This window comes from Rattus norvegicus, chromosome 15, assembly GCF_036323735.1.
Source record: "Rattus norvegicus strain BN/NHsdMcwi chromosome 15, GRCr8, whole genome shotgun sequence".
NCBI classification, from domain to species: domain Eukaryota; kingdom Metazoa; phylum Chordata; class Mammalia; order Rodentia; family Muridae; genus Rattus; species Rattus norvegicus.
The window spans coordinates 15381391-15403339 of record NC_086033.1 but is presented as its reverse complement, the minus strand read 5'-3'; the positions used below and the strand labels follow the sequence as shown (position 1 = coordinate 15403339).

The window sequence follows — 21949 nt, the reverse complement described above, 5'->3', positions numbered from 1 at the left end:
TGGTGACCCGGATGTGGGCGATGGTGTCTAATGACAGTTAATAAGCAGTAATCTGGAAAGGGCCAGACAGTGGGTATTTTGGGCCTTCAGGCCATATGGTCATAACTTCTTAACTTTGTTAGTGATTGGGTAAAAGTACACTGACCACACACACACACACACACACACACACACACACACACACCCCGCCACCACCACTACCACCACCCACCACAACAACAATGGTTTGCCTATATGCCAGTAGACCTTTTTTCCTACTAGCCGATAGCCAGCCAGATCTATAGCTTGCTGTCCCCTGCCGTTGCTAGGGTCAGTGTTCCTATGAGCAGAGTTTGCATGGCCCGAGTCACACAGCCTCGCTAGGTGACTCTTCCTACCCACACAGCACATCTGAAAGTAACAGAAGCCGGAGACTCAGCAAATGTTGCAGACTCACACATCTAGAAAATAGTATGACAAAGTTACATCTTATAACTTCATAGGTTTTTACTCTTTGTAAGGAGGCCTTAAGATAACAACAGGAAGAAAGCTATACAGGCAGAGAATTTCCTGTTGTAAAGTGGACATTGCTCTGACGATCTTTTATTTAATAACTGTGAAGGCTCTTATAGATAATAATTACAGTTTCTAAAGCACAGTGATTCTGACAGAAGTCCAGGCTTTGGGAACAGGTAGGCTAAAGATACGTTCCAAACTGTGGACCAGTGTTAGTATTTCTGCAGTGTTGAAAACAGGTTCTAAGCAGTCCTCTCCAGAGAAAGCCTGCAGTTGCAAATCCCAGAATGCCCAGGTTTGTTCTCAGGTAAACTACATCTGTGAGCTTTCAAAGCCAGCTCAGTGCCTCTCTTTCTTCCCCCACAGAAAGCCACCATCAGCCACATCTCACCTGATAGCCTTTACCTGTTCCGCGTACAGGCCGTGTGTCGGAACGACATGCGCAGTGACTTCAGCCAGACGATGCTTTTCCAAGGTAAGTCCGCTTATCCCCTCCATGCCCCTGATGCGCCTCAGGCTGCCTGTCCCTTAGGGACTTGGCCAGAAGTAAAGGAACTTGGTCCGTGTAGGGTGTAATCCATATTCAGTGAGCTCTGCTCATTAAGATCTGTCACTGGGGTTGGAGGTTTCAGATGCCAAAAGAGGAGACAGAAAGAGGGGCTGTTTATTGATATTTTCCAGCTGTGCCTGTTTAAGAATAAGTCAGTTAGTGTGATCTCCCCCTGAGTCCTGCCATAGCCTCTTTCTTAGGTGTTTAGCCTGGCTCATCTTCACGGCCCATTGAGAACTGGAGCCCAAGACATAAAATTCGGCCTTGCGATTTGCACAAGTCTGGGTGTACAGGGTCTTCATGGGTTCCAGTCTGGAGATGTCTGTTCTGTGCTGACTGGGGGCATCTAGGGGGATCTAGGGCCAAATTGAGGGTAAAGCCAATAAAACTTGGCTTTGTCACATTTTGATGGGGTGATTTTTTTTCTTTTAAAAGCAAAGTCAGTGCAAAGATTTCATGAATGAAATATTGGAGTTTTATTCTGTTAACTTGTTCTGTGGGTATGGATGTTGTAGCATCATGTGTGTGCACGCACCACATACATGCAGTACCCACGAAGGCCAGAGGAGGGTGGAAGCTATCCCGGAACTACAGTTACAGACAGTTGTAAGCTGCTATGTAGAAAACAAAGCCAGCTCCTATAGAGAGCAGCAAGTGCTTTTGACAACTGAGCCATCTCTGGCCTCAGAAAAACTAGAATGTTAGATAGCTATGTCAGCCATCAGTCGTGTGGCATGTGCTTAGCATATACAAGGTTTGAGTTAACTCTCTATCAAAGTAATGATACGATATAGTCCGTCTTAGATACCACAACCTAATCCTGGTTCTAGAATTATTTACAGACATCAGTAGTCAACTGTGGTCCAATCTCATAACAGATGCCAAGCCCATCATGAAACTAAAGGTCTGGGCCTTGGGCTCCACACAGAGGTGCTGACCCTTCAAGCTCCTTACTTCTTCAGGGCCTCTGCTTCCTGTCTGTAAAACGAAAGGTGTACACCAGGCCACCGTTACCCCGTTTTTGTTCCCTATGTCTTTTTTGTAACAGAGTGTCACTGGGCATATGTGATTGCACTCAGCTGATTCTTAACTTTTTGAGCTGTGGATCTAATTAAACATCTGGGCTTTCCCCTGGAAGCTTCCAGGAGTGTGGATAAAATTGCAAAGCCTATCTAGAAAGCATGTGGTCAGGTTGAGCTAGCAGCATCTGGAAGCCTGAGAGCGCTCCTCGCAGTCGGAAGGCCCCCTCCAATCAACCGCCTCCAAGTCTTGGCAGCGGGGCCTAGGAAAGCGAATCCTAGCAAGATGGCCCTGGTAACTGGCGAGCATATCCAGTACTGAAGAATGCCAGGTTGGAGGTGGGCTCTGCATGGACGGACGGTGCTGGGTGTGAGTGCCAGCTGCTAATCGCTCGCTGTGCCGTGGTGTAAAAAAAAAATGTAATCTATCTTCTTAAAGCTGCTGTTCGCCACTCTGACCATCCACGGGGACCATGGTCCAGTAACACCAGATGACATGCATGAAATAATGACTACGAGAAAAAATCACAGGACTCTGGGCTAGCAACACCTTATACGTTGTTGTGAAGTATTAGCCTAGACTCTACCAGTTGAACATTCAGAGTCCAAGAATTGTGACGTCCAAATGCTCCCGTTTTAGAACTGCCTTCTATTATAAGCCTTTACTATTTCAGTGGTCCTAAAGTTTCAGTCTTTGTGAGGTTTGCTAGGAAAAGGTAGTAAATGGTGAATCCAGGGAGGAAGTCCTCCAGCAGAGCTTTCTCTTCCAAGGAACTGGAATTTACATGTGGCTTTTAAAAATTCTTTGCTACTGATTTCATCCGTCTCTTTAAAATCTTAACTGAAATTTACCATAGTTGCGCCTTCTCGTAAATAAATAAATCTGCGCCCACATTTAGCTAGAATGTATCGTGTCATCTGTTGAGCAAGAGCCTTGAGCCCCGGCAGGGTCTGTGTGGCAAAGAGAATGAAAAGGTAGATCAGTCAGGGAACTTGCTGTGGCCAGGCCTGGGAACTTCAGACCCATAAATCATGATTAGGCCTCCCCTTGGCTGGACTGGGAGCCTGAGAGTTGCAGAGCGGCCTCCTTTGATTAATAGCCCTGGACTGCCTGGCTTCTGCAAAGACTCTGAAAAATTAAAGGTTTATAATATAATGCAATTCGAAAACGGCCCCATCAGCTAGAAATTCAAACCAGGGAGCCTTTTAAAAGTCTGGTCACTGTGGCTTTTTGAAAAGGACTGGTGTCCCTACATGTTCTCCACTGTCTCTGCTCAGAGCGGCGACTCCTTGTGTATTCTGCATCTGTCTCCTTGTGCTGAGAAAGAAACAGATCCTCTGGTCACACCTCCCCACACAGGCAGTGTTTTCCAACAACATCCATGCAAGGCCCCTGCCAACGGGGACCTTCCTCAGTGTCCGCCCACTGTCCTTCACTGCCCATCCATTTCCTACTGCTTAGGGACCACAGAGAGCAAGGTGCAAAACTGACCTCCTAATCCAGACTCAAGTTTTCACAAAGGAAAAAAAAAAGAATCTTCAAGAATTCCAGTAAAGTTGTCCCCATAGTAACCATTTTTTAGAAATAAGTATACATCAGATCTGGGAGCCTGGGAGCACACATGGAGAATTAATATGGTGACTCTAGCAGTGTTTATGATCTGTATCATGTACTAAAGCATTAGTCCGGTGAGGCAGCTCTGCGGGTAAAGACACCCGTTCAGCACGCCCGAGTTTGAGCATCAAGAGCCACATGGTGGAAGGAGAAAATTGACCTCTGACCTCAAAGGGCATATCTATGGCATGCTCCCACATGCTGTGACAGGTACACACAGGCACACACAGTGAGTAAACAAATTAATAAAGTGAAGTAAAGACGAAGATACCAATGAGTATACTTAGCCACCATGACACATTATTAGCAGTTCTAGTAGCAAGAGACACTTATAGAGCGTGGCTTCCATTATGGACTGTTTCCACCTCAGCTGCTTTACTCCAACCCGGGCATCATATGTAGGGGTTTTCTTTGGAGTTTGGCTTGTCTTTGTTTGTTTGTTTGTTTTGTTGTTGGGAACATGGGTTGTTGGTTTGGTTTGGCTTTACAAAAGGGGAGATTATGTTCAGAGTGCAAGTAACTTGAGATAAATCTCTTCCTTAGCTCCTGGACAGAGTTCGTGTTCTTATTCTAAGGCTCCATGGCTCGTAGATGGCAGTGGACACTGTAGAGTGCAGGGCACTCCCTGCCCCAGGTCTTCAACCTTGAGAAGAAGCCTGATGTGCAGTGTTCTGGCATAAAGAACCAAGATGTCAGAGGGGAATTGGTTATATACAACTGATGTATATACACTTGTCACGTCTTAGGCAAATCAGAGCCACGGTGATACATGTGTTTGTTTTTATGAAAGCCCAAGTGACAGGTCCTGGAACTGCTGTGATTCCTGAGGAGTGACCAACATCAGTGGTTCCCGAAATCATGAACGCCTAAGAGGGTCGGGCAGTAGAAAGGAATCAGATCTCAGAGACAAAGTCACCTGCCCAGAGAATGCAGCCATGACTAGTCCTGGGAGGAAACGGGCCATTGAGAAGCTTGAGCAAAGTTCAGTTGTCCTAGTTCCCCTTTAACAACGTTTGCTTGGGTCCCCTGATCCCTCCGTAAAGGGCTCGTAGTCTGAAAGGCCCAAATAATCTCATCAGCAACATCGTGGCTACCTAGGTAGAGACAGTTCAAGACTAAGACAAACTAAGAAAAAGCCAGCAGACTCGTGGAATGGCTACCGAGTTTACTGGCCTGCTTCGAGCCCCTTTAAAGAGCACAGAAGGTAGAGCTCCTGGGAGCCCTTTGTCTTTTATTAAGGAGGCAGGATGTGTGCACATCTGTGTGAATAGCTCAGGGATCATGGGGTCTGTATGTTGTCCCAGGTTAGAGTCACTTCCCTAGCTGCCTTGTTTGACCCCTAATTTAAACAGTTGCATCGACTCGTAGACCTTCTCCACATTTCTCTCTGTGCACACTGTACTTAAACAAAATGGGAGTGCCATTAGGCCAGGATTGTGAACTCAGGTATCCATGGGGTCAGTCAAGAACATGTGTGATAAACAGGACACCAGGTGTCCACGAAGAGGAGTGGTCAACTCTCTAAAGTTAATGCCACAGTCAGGGTGGTTTGGGGTTTGGGTTGGTTTTTTGTTTTAAACTTATAGGGCAACCAGAAATGTGTGTGGGTCCCTTGCCATTTCTAGATTAGGTGGTGCAGACACTTAAATTGACTAACACGGTAGATTTTATATTCTTTGCCCATTCATACAACTCGATGGATACCACAGTGGCATTGCTTAAGAATGCCCTCATGGGTGAGCGCAGCTGCAGAACATGGACACCAGATAGGGCAGCGTGCGTCGAAGGCAAAATCATGTGACTGTGTAATCCATAGAGACTATCAGATCCAAGCAGGAAGAGAGCACACAACAGTACACAGTGGGAGGAAAGCAACAGAGTTGTTGCCAGAAACAGTCAAGGGATTAACTTAAGGTAAACTATAGGTAGGGCTGGCAAGATGGCTCCGTTTGTGAAGGCGCTCACAGCCAAACCTCGGGACCCACGTGATTTACCAAGAGAACCAACTCTGCCAAGCTGTGCTCTGGTCCCCACAATGTGCACTGCCTCCCTTCCCTCCCCAAACACCCCTTTCCCAGCCCTCTAATAAATACATACATAAATGTAATACAAATTTAGAAAATGGCCAACTGTCCTAACTTAAAGATATACATGTTAGGATCACTGAAAGGATGAGAAATGGCGACCAAGGCAGTAATAGAGAAAAAACAAACCCATTCAAATAAAAAAAATATATGAAACCCAGAAAGCCAACAGTTCTTGAAAACACGTCTTAATGTGAGCGGAGTAGCTCAGGCATTAGATGTAAAAATAATTCAGTCCTTGGACATTTTACTATTGTTGAAGTTATAGCTCAGTAAAACAAAACCGTAATGATTACACATTTTAAATGAATTGTGTGACAGGAACAGTTGCCTCGATCGTCTGAATATGTCTGCATGACTCGGACGAGGGTCCTATGTTGAAATGGTCACAAAGTGTACAAAGGAATAATATCTTGTAACGTGAAAATCACGTGTAGTTTAGATATGTGTGTTCGTAGGAGGGTTTATCGGGAGCACATCTGAGCCTTGTGTGTTGTTAACATCACAACTTCTTTGTTTCTCAGCTAACACTACCCGGATATTCCAAGGGACCAGGATTGTGAAAACAGGAGTGGTAAGTGGAGAACACCGGGTGCTCTGTGCAAATGCTAGTTTGGATGCAGTCAAAGCTTTGACCACAAGGTGTCAGCATAGCGTTGTCGAACTGTCTACGTACAGCCATTCACAGACAAGCATACATTTTGCTGTATAATTTACTGTGCCATGCAACAATATTAGCTGCTCCTGATATATAATTTTGTCAAAATAAAAATCTTTCAGATCTGTAATTACGTATGATCCTTGGAGTGATACAGGAGTCAGTCCATTCAGAGGCCTTCATGGTACAATCCAGAGGTTGTCACCCACAGTGTCCAGTGCTGGGGATAATCGTAACCTGAAATTCATTAAGCACACCCCAGCTTTCAGACACCAGTTATTCTGTGTGCATCTTCAATGAGTTCAGAGTGGAGGCGAAGAAACTGAGGCGCCGTGAGTTAAAGAAATGGGCCCATCATCACAGCGAGGCAAGGAGTCATCTCAGAACTCAGTTGGAGGCCTCTCTGTGTTTGGCGCTTAATCTTAAGTAAGAGCTGATTGTCAGTGCTCACGGCTCTCCCTAAACTGCACGGTTTCCCATGTGAGATTGTATGAAGTTCCAAAGGGAGGCTTGTTCCGATTATCATTTTATACTTGTCTAAGTGGTGAGGTCTAATTTAAGGTTCCCTACGCCTGCTTGTAAGGGCTGAACTTACGCTCTTATCCTCAGCTGTTATTCCTGGTTTGGTGGGAAGATGTTGTATAGGAATAAGTTCCCATTCAGCATAAGGAGAGGGCGAGCTGAGATTTGCCCATACGCAGCCCTGCCTCCGAGGCTTCACTCACAGTCATGCACTTTGAACAAGCTCCCTATCCCCTCCAGGCCTCAGTTTCCTTACCCATAGAATGGGTAGCATGGTGAGCCCCAGCACAGAGGCTGCCCTTCCTAGGTGGTTGCCTAACTGTTACCCAGGGTGCTGCAGTCTGCCAGGCAGAGTTCGTACTGCAGACACCCCAAAAGCTCTGTGACTGGGCTGCATTCAACCGGAAGCTGCAGAGAGACAGGACCCACCTCTTAGATCCCATGTCCAGAGTGTGCCTGCTGCTTCTGCCACTACCACTGCTGCCCTGGGCTGGCTGCCTTCCCTCTGGCTCTGTGGACTGCCTTGCTGAATGATAGCGGTGTTGACTCCATCTGCTGGTCCTTCACATCTCACAGCTAAGGCAGTCGCCAGCGGAACAGCACACGTCGACTTGAAGCACTGACTCCTGCCTCTCACCACCCCCTCCCCATGGCGCATTGACCTGAACACTTTATGACTGACTCATTGCTTGTCCACTCATAATACTTCTGTTTTCCCATCTAGCCCAGCCCTGAGCCATATAAAAGAACATCTGGATTTCATACACTATAGTTATGTTTTAATTCAAAGTCATCTTAAAGCCACTGAAATAAGACTTGGTTACCCAGGGTAACCTGGTAGTCAACTTCCACACTATAGTTTATGAAAACCCATCCTATAGGAGACTACAATCTGGGGTTTTGCAGAACAGGGCCTCGAGCTAATTCTTGGTTATTGATACACTCTACATTTTTTTTTCATCTCCCTCTCTCCACACCCCGGGTGACCCTTTCAGCCGACAGCCTCTCCTGCCTCTTCAGCAGACATGGCCCCCATCAGCTCCGGCTCTTCTACCTGGACATCCTCCGGCATCCCCTTCTCATTTGTTTCCATGGCAACCGGGATGGGTCCTTCCTCCAGCGGCAGCCAAGCCACAGTGGCCTCTGTGGTCACCAGCACGCTGTTGGCAGGCCTAGGCTTCGGTGGTGGTGGCATATCCTCCTTCCCCAGTACCGTGTGGCCCACACGCCTTCCCACTGCTTCTGCAGCCAGCAAGCAGGCAGGGAGGCCAGTTCTTGCCACCACCGAGGCCTTAGCTTCCCCTGGGCCGGATGGTGACTCGGCGCCTACCAAGGACGGTGAGGGTGCAGAGGAGGGGGAGAAGGAGGAGAAGAGCGAGAGTGAGGATGGTGAGCGGGAGCAGGAGGAGGAGGAAAAGGACTCCGAGAAGAAGGAAAAGAGTGAGGCTACTCACACAGCCGCAGAGAGCGACCAGACTGCACCTGCCCCCACCCCCTCTTCCCCTCACAGGACTGCACAGGAGGGAGGACATCAGACTATACCTGGGCACAGGCAGGACCACTCTGCCCCTGTCACAGACCAGCCGGGCCATGTTGACCCAGGCTTGGATACCCTTGTGGACACAGCCACCCAAGTGCCCCCAACAGCCACAGAGGAACATTATTCAGGGAGTGATCCCAAGAGGCCTGAAATGCCATCTAAAAAGCCTATATCCCGAGGGGACCGATTTTCCGAGGATAGCAAATTCATCACTGTTAACCCAGGTAAGTGAGGGTCTGGGCTACCGTGAACAGACTTGACCTATTTCTAAAGGTTGAGGGGCTGAGGAGCGAGGGCTGGGGAACTAGTTTGTTCCTTGGGGTTGATCATGTCTATGCATGCAACCACGTCTTTCTGTGTCATACCGATAAGATGCATTCTTTCACAGGAACAAGTCTTTCCCTGTCCTTCTGTCTTTGCTTCAGGAGAACCCAAGGCCTCAGACAGAGAAGTAGGCGCTGGTTCTAAGTTTGCTCAATCTGATCTTATTCCTGGGTAGGGGGAAGGGTAACAGCCAAAGGAAAGGAAATTGCTTGCCTCAAAAGCTTGAGGTTTAAGCCCCAAACCCATGGGTTTTGTTTTTTAAAGCAAAGCATAGTTACATGCACTTGTAACCCCTGCACTCGGGGAACAGAGTCAAGCGGATTTCTAGGACTCAGTGGCCTGATGGCCTATTTTGTGAGTTTGAATTTAGCCAAAGACCCTGTCTCAAAAAGCTAAGATGGATGGCTCTTGAGGGGTAGCATCAAAAGTTGCCCTCTGATTTTCACATACATGTACACGTGATACCCAAACCTGAGTGCACATACACACATGCGCACATATACACATATATATATATACCCACATGTACAAATATGTATACATGTGTACACACACATGCACACATACATACACTCACACACATATATACATACACCACACACACACATATGTACACACGTGCTCACACACACATACACATACATACACTCACACGCACATATATACATATATATATATATATATATATATACACACACACACACATGTTTTTATTCCTCAATCATTTATTAAGTGCAAACAATCTATTTCTAGGTAGCCATTGTTGTGTCCTGCATTAGGCTGGATAATCTGCCAGGGGAGTTCCTTGCCTGCATTCTGAAAGAGAGGGGATGACGGGAAGATGACTGACAGCAGCTAGAGTACATTCCAAGGAGTTAGGTAGCAGAGACGTTGGAGAGCAAGCTGCTGGGATGGGTTTTTTGTTGTTGTTGTTGTTGTTGTTGTTGTTGTTGTTGTTTGCTTTTTGTTCTTTTATTTGTTTGGTTGTTGTTGTTGTTGTTGTTGTTGTTGTTGTTTCTTTTTGGCAAGCCAGGAAACTGCCCAACTGGGATGTTTGATTATGAAAGAGTGATAGAAGATATAGTCAGGATGTCATGGCTGACAGTTATGAGGAGGATAGAGACACACCTTAAATGAGAAAAGGTGATGTGTCTAGTCCGGAGACTCCTAGTCTTAGTAGTCTGTGATCGTACCCCATCAGGAAGGGTAGCCGTGACAAGCCATGGGTAGTCACATGAAATCTCCATCTGTAGCAGGGGAGGCAGATGTAGTGGAAAGGTGGCTGGCTATCCTTAAACCCTGGGGGGCTATGTGAAACACCCCATTTCTAGCCTGGGGAAGCAGGTGTGACTGGCTTGGCCTCCACTTGTGGAGATCCTCAGGTAGTTGACACCAGTGTTGATGTTTCACCTCAGTCACATGCTCAGATCTTAATGAGCCATCCGGACGCTTGTGCTGGAGCTGTGGCATGAGGGGCTGAGATTGTTGTGAGGGCTTTTCTTAATAAGAAACCCTTCATGTTGCCAGACTGCAAGACATTTAGCAACAATGTTTTTTTCATTTAAGCTGTTGTGGAATTATGAGTGCAAAAAAAAAAGGCAACTGGTAAATATTTATTTGCTTTTGCACTTGTAAACATTAAAATTCATCTAAAGCTGAGATCTCATATGTTAAGATACAACTTAGAATACATTTTCATGTTTTGAATTACTTTCCCTTAAAGCTGCTATGAACTAATTTTTTTCTAAGAAGGAGTCTCCCATGGGTGTTGTTAAGTGTGGGGCCATTTGATGGAAAGACACAGGAGCCTTGTGTGGATGAAAGAAATGTGAAGCCACAGACGACACAGTTCTTATGTGAGCTAGGCATTCCCCTTGAGAAACTGCTGTGTAACAGTTGGATTTCTAGCACTTAAATATAATAAAGAAGTAAGGAGTTCCCCCACAGTATATACCAGGTTCTAGATGAGGCATTAGGAAGAGACTTCTGTTCTCTGAGGGATACATGCTCATGGGAAAGGTTTAGGATAGCCCAGAAAAAACTGCATGACCTTACATAGAATTTGCAGAGAGGCCAGTGTGGGGTGTTAGCCACTCACTGACCCCTGGAAGAACATTCTAGTCTGCCGCAATGGCAGGTGGAAAGATCCTGAACTAGGAATGACTTTAGGAGGGTTGAACACTCTGTGGAAGTGGACCACAGAGAGGAAGGAACAGTAATAAGGATGGAGTTTGGATACTGGGAAAATCAAGATAGTGAAGGGAGCATTAGCTAGGCTGGAGGTTAGATTTTAATTGAAATGGCAAACCAGGGGGTAGATACCAGCAAGAGAAGTGACTTGTGCCATTAACTTTTCCTCAAGAACACTTACCTGTTCATAGAGATGGACATGGCCATGTGGCTTGGGCCAGTGTGTTTCCTCTTTAAGACCAGGGACGGCATTGGATTGAATGTACTCAGTCACCTTCTGAGAAACACTTCTTTTATTAAGTGTCTGAAAACAGTATCTGCTATGGGCTTGAACTGGGAGTGTTTCTAGCTTAAGTGGAAAGGCAGGGTTCCAAGACTGAGTCTTGAAAGAGCAAACAGGAGCTGGACCCCAGACTCAGGGGGAAGAGCTTGGGACTCCTCAGAACAGCTTTCATCCCTCTGGGGAGACTTCAATTAGATTTTGCAGGAGTAGCTACTCAACTCAGTAGCTACCCCTCCTTCCATTCACTAGACTCTTAAGCAAAGTTTCTGCTTATCTGCAGAATACAGTTGATAAGTGCTTCCCAGTCAGAGCAGAAGATCATGCTGATAAAGCCGCTGGTCTTATTAGTACTGAGAACTGGGGAGTGCCTGCAGCCAAATGCCTAGTAACAATGGGAGCTTTGAGGTAGCACCTGGAGGTCTATTTTGCAATCTGAATGAACATTAAGGAGCAGCTCCAAGTACCTGGAGTTAAAATGACCTAGTGGGGGTTTGATAATGTAGCAAAATTGACTTTGTGCTTCAGCACCACATATATACCATACAGGCAAGGTGGCACAGCCCCATAATCCAGCACTCAGAGGGTGAGAGTGAGAGAAGGTCAGAAGTTCAAGACCAGCCTGGGATACATCAGCCCCGCCCCGCCCCCACCCAGCAGCACTCATGCGCCCTGTGATCTCTATAGTCAGAGCAGAAAGAACTGCTTCTCCCTAAAGCCACAGAGATAATTCTGAATTTGAAAGCGGTTTTCCGTTATGATCACAAGTCGCAAAGCTTTGGAAGAGAGCAAACAGTACACAGTTTTTACAGGTCATGGCTCTCATCCTTACAACACCAAGCAGCCCCTATGTCAGCTGTGGGGTTGTGACTGCATTAAGCACGTCTGTTTATAAGACAGGCATTTGCCTGCGTTTGGTCCACAGTATGTCATTTTCCAGCGTCTGGTATAAAATGCAAACATGTATGTGTCTGTTGTTTAATAAAGGATTGGAGTAACTAGAGGTGGGAAGACACAAAGTCTCATCGGTGTGGTTTGCAGTCCCAGGATCTCATTCCTTCCCATCCATCACAACATGCCGTCCATCTGGCTCTTGCAACTGAAATAACCACCATTGTCAATGTTAGTGGTGATCGATCTTAGAGACTTTGAGTATACGTTTGTTTATTCCACAGTTATATTTTCTTCCCATGAAGAAAAGAGCAGTCAGTGAATCAATCTTCAGTGTCTTTGAAGACTCGGCAATGCCTAAAGTGAGAAAAACATGTCTCATTTCAGCCAGGATTCCCCAAAGGCTTGCTCAGGTCCTTCTATGGTGGTGACATGGTCGCTGTACTCCCCAGGAGGACACCTTTAGTGCTGTCTCCTAGGGAGCATGGAAAGAAATCCTTCTGCAAAAGGCGTGGTAAACCCAAATAGGCAGCAGAAATCAGAGGAGGCATTGTGGTGAGAGAAAAGACAAGGAGATCAAGGAGAGTAGAGGACCACAGCGAACTCTAGACAACCTATCTTTCCTCAATATTGGCCCTCTCTGCTCTGACCATTGCCACTGGAAACTTCTTGCAAGTCAGAAATCCTAGTTTTTGTGCAGAGTATCCCTGGTTTTAAATATTAAAAGGCAATGAGCTTTGGCAGAAGCCCAACCAAATGTGTTTCTGGACCAGGTGGGAATAGTTAGTTAGCATTTACCCATGGCTAGAGTGGCCACTGCTGTCACAGGTCACTGTAGTGGCTGGGGTCGAGGGGCCTGGAGGGGTGTGTGTGTGTGTGTGTGTGTGTGTGTGTGTGTGTGTGTGTGTGTATGTGTGTGTGTTGTATGTGTCTGTGTGTGTGTCTGTGTCTGTGTTTTTGTCTGTGTCTGTGCTGTGTGTGTATGTGTCTCTTTCTGTGTGTATTCTTCACCAAACCCTTCCCTAGCATTCTTTAGTGCCAGGCATCCTCTGGGTAAGCACTGCATGAAAATGGCTCCTCCTTAGGAGCCACAGCCTGCCATGTAGAGGCAGATTTGAAGGCATCCGAGGGAGTTCCTAGGTAGTGTATGGGGACAGCATGCATGGGCAGGAACATTTCAGGGTCCGTGTCAGTTGCAAGCTCATGATTGGGGGTGAGGCTTGTCTGTGTCTCCTTAGCTGAAAGAAATTATGTTTTCAGTTCATGCTTACTTCCCCTCCCGGTCCATCCTGAGCTGGGTGCTGAAGGTGATGAGAGGGTCAGGGGTTGCAGATGACAAACCGTGAGACAACAAACTGTATCACCTGTGGCTTGGAGTTATGTGGCCCATGAGCTGCGATTGCAAAAAGGGACACAGGCAGTTCCTAAATTTCTGCTCCGCTGCATCTGAGCCATAATGGGGGATGCTGAGATCTAGACACCTGCTCCCTTGAAAAACTGTTGAAAACCTCAAGCTCCAAGGGGCCCAACTTTAAAAAGTGACTTTTTGAAATAATTACATCCTGGGTTCCCATTTGTTGTACCTTGAGAGCTCTTCCCATGCTGAAGCCACCTTCCTGTGTCACTCGCCCTGAGGCATTCTCTTGAGAGCTTTGTTGCCACAGTTACCACCACTCCAAGCTCCTGAGGAAACCGTAGTTTAGGGGGTAAAGGACCACATCCAGGTCACTTTGTTAGTCTGAGGTGATCCTGTGTGTTCTGGTACTAGTTCCCACAGTAAGCATCGTGAGGTGACTGGAAATGTGCATTCTTCAAAAGCTGACCCTTTCCCGCATAGAGCAGAAGTTCTCCATAGGGTGTTCCATCCCTCTGTGCAGGGCTGTGGAGCAGGTACTCATGGTGGCATCAAAGGCCAGGGATGCGACCAGGGAATGCCATGCACACACTCCACAGCGAGAGGACATCAACAGTGCCAAAGCAACCGACTCTATCTCGTTTCCTTTGAAGGAAGATTCCTTGGAGAGAGGGGAGGAGAATCATCTGTGATTCAAAGGCCAAAGCCAGTAAAATGTCTCAGCTGCTAAAGGTAGCTGCCATCAAGACTGACAACTAAGTTCCGTCCCCAGAACACGTGATGGAAGGAGCAAACCAATTGTCCTCTGGCTTTCACACTTACAAATACAGCACGCGCGCGCGGACACACACACACACACACACACACACACACACACACACACACGGACACACACACACACACACACACACACATAATATTTTTAAAAAATTAGTATCAGAGTAAGTTCTCTAGCATGAAGAAGAAGCCAGGAACACAACACTGAGCTCTCCATAGGTTAGGACCAATATTGTGTATTTCCCTTTAAGTACATGGCATGATACTTGTAGAGGGTGCCACAGGTAAGATTCAGCCACGGCCGGCTAAGTGGTCTGCTTCCTTTTGTGAGCTGCGTCCTGTGTACTTGTTTGCTGTTTTCGTGGGTGCCATGATAAATATCATCACTGGGGAGCTGAAGCTCTGGCTGCCAAACACGGTTTAGTTTCTTCTCAAAAAGTATTTGGTTCCTCAAAGCTTTTTCCTCCCATACTACATGTGATCTTTGAACCAGGAAAGTCTGTGTAGCTCTAAACCAAGCCCTAAGAAGGAAGATGAAACTGGGGCGGGGTGGGGCAGAGTAGTTGATGCCAGTTTGTATATGGCTTTTGTTGCCAACTAATTTCGGGACCACATGGTGGGTCTGGTGTCCCTCTGGCAGGTCATTGGTGGCCATTCAAGTTGCTTCAACGTCTTGGCTATTGTGCAAATAACATGATTAAAACTACAGGATGGTTCATGTGTCCCTGGTAGCAATTTAGTGGGTTAGGACAGGTTATCTCGGGACCTTTGGACTACATCGGGAATGGCTGAACACCCTCAACATTCCGAGGTCTACCAGAGGTGACAGATCATCCTTTGATTGTCAAAATCTCGCAAAGCAGGCCATTTGTGGAGTTGGGAGTTTTGCTAATGAGAACTTTGGGCATGGGTACAACTGGAGATAAATGGTAGTCTAGTGTGGTTCACACATGTCAATTAGAACACAGAGCCAGGTCCTGTTGTGTGTAACTGTGTGTGTGTGTGTCTGTGTGTGTCTCTGTGTGTGTGTGTGTGTCTCTGTGTGTGTGTGTCTGTGTGTCTGTGTGTCTGTGTGTGTGTTCGTAACTCATCGACAACTCTTAATGTGAAACACCAAATCCTAAAACGGAGGCTGGAATCAGGGTAAGGTGGGGGTTAAAAAAAAAGTGGAAATGGAATGAAATAAGGACTCAGTAATTCCACCTCTGGGTGGGCATCCTGAAGAGTTCCCAGCAGCGGCTGGAGGAGGCGTCCCTGTATGTTCCTAGCCACATCGCGCACAGGGTGGCCAAGACATGGAAGCAACCGGAATGTCCGTCGGAGAATGAAAGAACAAAATGCAGCATTCTTGAGGCATTACTGAGCACTGGAAGGATCCCTGTAGGTTGTCAGGGGGGAGTAGGAGGGGCAAACAGAAACCCTCCCCACCACACACACACACACACACACACACACACACACACACACACACACCCTGGATCAGCCTTCAAGGACAAACGTGAAATGCTAAGTGAAATAAGCCAGTCACTAATACAAGTCCTGTGTGATTCCTCTGAAAGACCCTCGACCTGACAGTTCTGTGTGGAACAGAGTCTGGGAGAGCTGATGGAAGGGTGTGACTCGGCAAGCACAGTTTCGTCTTTGTAAGATCAAAAAGTTATCGAGATGAGCTTCCCAGCAGGGTTAACACCTAACCCTACTTATACCCTTACTATATACTTAGAAATGCTCAAAACGGTAAATTTTATATTATGCGCTCACACACACACACACACACACACAGAGAGAGAGAGAGAGAGAGAGAGAGAGAGAGAGAGAGAGAGAGGAAGAGGGAAGAGCAGCCTCTTTTATTCACAGTGGGTGGTTTTTAATGAGGCATCACTCAGAACGGCGAAGTCACACTCGATGAGAACAGGCCGTATGCTGGTGAGTGTGGAGACCCTCCTAACGTGTCTCTCCGTAAGAGAGAAAGGAACCCTTTTCTCACGACCAATCCGGTCTTCGTCCTTCCTGACCTGTGGCTGGAGCGGAGTCCTTCCGTGAGGCAGGAAGCACTTCAGCTGGGTCCATCTGATGTCTCTCTGCCTGTCGCATTTATAGTACATTGTACTCGGTTTTTATTTGCTTCTACTGGGATGAGAGCCAAGCCAGTAAAAGGCAAACAGCATTAATTCAGTGATGACATATGCCACTGAAAACTGTTTTTCTTTTCTTTTTTTGAATTTTTTTTTAAACAGAACGAAGGCACTCTACTCAATTACTGCTGGATGTGAAAATGAATACTGAGAGGAAGGGAGGCGGTTATGCTTTTCCTACCTCCCTTCTTCATAGCTGAGAGTGGGCTAGCCAGTTGCTCGCTTCCAACTGGAAGGAGGTTCTGAAGCAAGTACATACTGAGAGCCCAAGACCCTCCTCTGCGTAAGGCGGGGCTGGTGGCATAAGCCACTGGTGCCCTTGGTTAGAAGCAGCAGCTTCGTGAGCACCTGAGGTAGACATTCACAGGCCCTGCCCGCATTACTGTGCTCCCTCTGGACATTCCTCAACGAGTGAGATCGAGCTAGCGTTGAACCAGGGCCCCAAGGGTTCATTTGCATTTGACTGGTGAATTATACAGGCATAACTTAGCCTCAGCTTGCGTGGGTCATCCTTTAATCCTCTGTGCCCAGTAAAGGGAATGTAATCGCCAGCTCTCCTTTAATAGAGGCAGGACCAGAGGCTAAGACGGGCCCATCACTTGCTCAAAGCTGCACAGTTTGTAGCCAGGTCCTCCTGAACTGAGGTCCAGGATCTTGCTGTCAGGCCTACGCTGCCTCGGTTGAACTGAGACCTTTATACAGGAGTCCTCAAGGCTTTGCTTTCTGCCGCTTGAGTTACCAGCAGTCAACCCCTGTACAGACGACATAAAAAGGATATAGAATTTAGCAATTATGTGTATCATTTTGAGAAGTCTGGCCCCTCAAAGAAATCACACGGATCTATCTGCCTCTGCCTGGTTATGAGAATCTTGAAAGGAAGGTCATACTGTCTTAAAGCCATGCTGTCTAGAAAGTGAATTACCTCTCGTGTCTGTACCGTGTTCAGCACCTACACTTCATTGGTCACTTAGTCATCAGATCAACACGGCCCGTTATCATGGTCCTTATGTTCAAGGAATGCTTATTTTGAGAGGAAAAGATGATAGCCACGTGCCTTTTATTCCAGGATTCTTTCCATTTTTACTGTTATTAATAACTTATTCTAATTTATTAATTAAACTTTATCATAAATGTTATGTATAAGAAAACCACAGCACATATATATAGGTTTGTACCGTCTGTCCCATCATGGGCCTGAGCAAATGGCTACAGATATACTGTAGTTCTTAGTACCTCCTAGCAGCTCATTCTTCACTGGGGTCATAGACTGATTCAACAATGGGACAGCTGTCTTCTTGAAAGTATGAAATAGAAAGAACGTGGTGGGTCTCCCCTCAAGGCCAGCTTTGGGACTCCGGTGTCTTACAGGCAGGCTCATGGCAGGTAGGTAGGCAAAACCCTGTGCTCGTGCTGTGTTTGTCCGAGATACTATGTGATCCCCCACACCCAGATTCAGCAGCCACCCAGGCAGTGTTCCCATCCCCTTGGTGTTGCTCCAGGCTGCTAGTGTAGAGACCGGTGATGGAGCTGACGTGGCGATGCTACTTCAGATGGCAGGAGTGATGGTGACAGGCACAACAGCTAATGGTAGCCAGGACAAGGACCAGGCAGCATTCTAAGTGTCGTGTATGTATTTACTCCACAATGCACGGCTCGGTATTGCTTCCTCCTTTTACAGAGGAAGAAACTGAGTCACGAGGAAATTAACAATAGTAATTATTAACAGTATTTCACTTATCCAGAGCTGCATGGAGGTCAGCCTTGCTTTAGGGAGCCTGCAGGGCTGTAGAAAACCCATGTGTGACCTGTGCTGTGCGAGCCTCAGGGGTGATGGTGGACTTTGCTCTGCATTTGCCTGGAGTGGGTACACCTGCAGCCATTCTGCACACATCTTCTCAGTGAGAATCTCTGGATTGGTCAAGGTTCTTTAGAGAAACAGAACTGACAGCATGAATCTGTGATGTATGGAAACTGGATGTATTAGAGTGGCTTACGGGCTGTGGTCTGAACCGTGGCTCTCTCCTGACAGAAAGACCGTGACACTGGATGTCTCAGCTGGTCCTCGGCATATGCAGAATCCTGGTGAAGTAGGCCTTGGGAGGATGCCAGGGAAAGAATGGGCTTGCCAGCGTGAGTGAGGAGGGGAAACAGGCAAAGAGCAAGCCCTTCCTTCTTCTGTGTTCTTTATATAAGCTGTCACCAGAAGGCGTGGCCCAGATTTAAGGGGGAACTTTCTCCCTTAAAAGGTCCAGATTAAAGGTGGGTCTTCCCACTTGAAGTAATTAGAAAATCCTTCCCAGGTGTACCCAGCCACTTGAATTTTAGTTAATCCCAGACCTGACAACCAAAAATAGCCATGACAGCCCCTAATACTCCTGCGTGGCATGTGCTCTCCATCCTGCTTTATGGATGACGGAGTCCAGGAACAAACACACTTAGGTTATTGGTTAAAGGCTACACATGTGGTGGCAGAGTCGAGATTTGATTCTGTGACCTTAGCCCTGCTTCACCCTCTAGAGGTAGTGAGGACAGAGCTTAGACATGACTATAGTTCGGCAGACTGGCTGGCTGGGCCCTCGTCCTACTCTCTCTGAGCAGGAATCTATGGTTCAGAAGAGGAACACTGTGGACTCTTAACAGGGAATGGAGCCGCTCCCAGGTCTCCAATACCAAAGACAAGATAGTTCTGTGAGATTGGCAACGGGGTTGGTTTCACGTGGTTTGGACATCTAGTAGTACCCCTGTCTTAGGCCTTCAAAGAAAGACTGCCATGGACCACAGGTAGGCCACGATTGAAATCAAACACTATCAGGATGCAGGTGACTGTGGACTGCGGTCCCCTGTACAATGCTGCCTTTGCAAATAGTGCCACACAGCACCACACAATGCTAGGATGACGGAACTCAGCCCAGCTCCACCAGAGTTAGCTATGAACTCACAACCTTCTCTCCTCGGACCTGGAAGAGCCTTTGTGTCACCGTTCTGTTTGCCCAGGGCTTATGTGAAGATCATAACCAGACCTTGATTATCTTGGGAAGGAAAAGGAAGGGCCAGACAGATGCCCCCAGTGTAGACAGATGCCACTCAGTTTCAGGGATACACACTCAGGTGTGTGTCACTCACCCTCACAACTACAGGGCTACTCCAGTGGTCATCCAAAAGCCAAGACAATTCTGTAGTGGTCTTACAGATTTTAGTATGGCAGCAATAGCAGAGACTGTTTAGAAATGAGTGGAACCAGAGGTAAGAATTGTTTCTGTAAGGTATGGGAGAACAAAAAGCCACTAGGCATCCCCTAGTACCTGAGGGCATCCCAGGGTAAAAACAGAGTTAATTGGTCATGTGGCTTCTGCTGTCAAACCTCCTGACACTTACCTCTCCCATTAGTAGACCTTCAGGTCTTTGAGATGCCCCAACCAGCAGCCAGGTAATTGCCTGACTGAACTGACCCCTGCTGGAACCCTGAAAAATTATCATGTGCAACTCTGACTCCTCTGGGCGGTTGCCACTGCTTTGTCATTAAAACAGTGTGTAGAGGAGAGAATGAGTGTGTGAAGTTTGTCTGCCTCCACTTCAAACCCTACAGTTAGCACCACTAGGACTGAAATCCATGCCCTCGATTCAGCCCACAAGGCCCTGGTTGATCTGATTTCTAGTTTTCTATCCTGGTCCCTCCTCGCAGTTATGCTTCCACAGTTCCTCTATCCAGAACACACTTGTAATGGGATCTGATGCCCTCTTCTGGTTCCAAACACACTTCACCCTTTAGTCTCACCCCAAACTTCCCTTCCTTGGGTTAGTGTTAGTACTGGCCTTAGCTATTTCCCCAACTCAAGCCTCAAGCATTAGTAACACTGAGATTAGTCCTCCAAAGGTCTGCCTCTCCTCCTCCTAACTTATCATCTAGGCAAAGGATGCCCCCGGGTGAGGAGTAGCAGCCCTAACCGTTCCCAGGCACCCGTCCCATAGTTCTAGAGAGACTCAGCTGTCCTGCTAACACATCTGGAGACCTCCGAAGATCCTAGATGCTGGAAGAAAGATCTGCTGGGGTGAGAAGTATTAGGCGACCAGGAGAACTCCACCGATGGTCAGATCTCTACGTGGAACCTCAGGCTGCCGTTTAGAGGCAGGGATGTTCTGTGGCGAGGGTGGGGGGCTGATTCCCTATCCTTAGTCAGTCTGGGCTTTTGTAAAGATTGAGGGGAGGTGATTGGATAAACCAATCCTTCTAGGGATCTGTTGACTGGTCCTGCTGGGTAGACCCTACAGTGGTGATAAGAAGAGGAGCCACCATCTGGCTACTGTTTTTAAAACAAGATTTGTTTTATATGAGTTCCCTGTAGCTATCTTCAGATCTGCCTGAAAAGGGCATCAGATCCCATTACAGATGCCCATGTGGTTGCTGGGATTTGAACTCGGGACCTCTGGAAAGCAGTCAGTGCTCTTAACCACTGATCCATCTTTCCAGCCTGCTAATATCTGCTTTTATGGGCTTCTAGATACTGGGATAAGACCCCCACTGTCATAATGTCTGACCCAGGCCCACTGTAGCCAGCAGAGCAGGGAGCCTCATTTGGATGGATGATCCGTCATGACTATATCTGTTAGCCAGAGGTGGTTTCCAAACAGTCTGCTGGCCATGGTAAAACAGAGTGATGAATAAGAAGAAAAAAACACCAGAGAACACTGTAGTTCCAACCAGTTTGTCCTGGTTCCTGCATCTAGGAAACCCTTCTCAAGCCTCCAAGAGAACATCCTGGGAGTAAAACTGAAGTCGGTCTTCCGCAGAGCTCACCTTGACTCTCACCAGCAGATCTATCCTGCTGGCCACTAGAGGGCGCCACCTACACAAGCGCAGTATCTGAGGTTGGCCAGCCATTTGCCCCGCTTGCCCTCAGGTGGTTTGGAACCGAGTACATCCCAGTTCTCCACAGCGTGGAGCTCAACACCGTGCGTTGGCTCCGGGGCTCGCTCTCATCTGTCCACTGACTGGGATGTTTGTCTTGCAGCTGAGAAGAACACCTCCGGAATGATAAGCCGCCCCTCCCCTGGGAGGATGGAGTGGATCATCCCCCTGATTGTGGTCTCAGCCTTGACCTTCGTGTGCCTCGTCCTCCTCATTGCCGTGCTCGTGTACTGGAGGTGAGTACGCAGGGTGGGTGGCCGGCCGGGGACCGATCCCTGGGGAGTCGAATGCATGACCTCCGTGCTCAGAACACTGAAGCAATGTGAGTCCCTTACCTCGTGTCTCTCACATGGAGACATTCTTGTCTCGGGAAGGTGGCACGGGCTAGACCTGCCTCTGGGGTCCCAGCACTTCTGGTAATCTAGGAGATCAATACTAACATCAAGGCTCTGGTACTTGCTGGGTTCAAATCCCTTTTCTGCTTTGGATTTTAGTCATCTAAACCCACAAAAGGACCTGGCAAGTTCCCCAGCACTCCCAGCCTCTGTCAGATGTGCCTTTAGTTTGCAGTACCCATACACTACATTAAGTGGCCTTTATCTTTAAGAT

General features: G+C 47.4%; 1 protein-coding gene across 6 annotated transcripts in view; it reads left to right on the top strand.

Annotated features, from left to right (window-relative positions):
* Positions 1-21949, top strand: part of Ptprg (protein tyrosine phosphatase, receptor type, G) — a 683913-nt gene that overhangs the window by 579242 nt on the left and 82722 nt on the right. For all 6 annotated transcript variants that reach the window (XM_063273947.1, XM_063273946.1, XM_063273945.1 and 3 more), the window contains 4 exons: positions 862-970; positions 6288-6337; positions 7939-8707; positions 21444-21576. In XM_063273947.1, the coding sequence (XP_063130017.1) occupies positions 862-970; positions 6288-6337; positions 7939-8707; positions 21444-21576 (1061 nt within the window). The remainder of the gene's footprint in view (positions 1-861; positions 971-6287; positions 6338-7938; positions 8708-21443; positions 21577-21949) is intronic.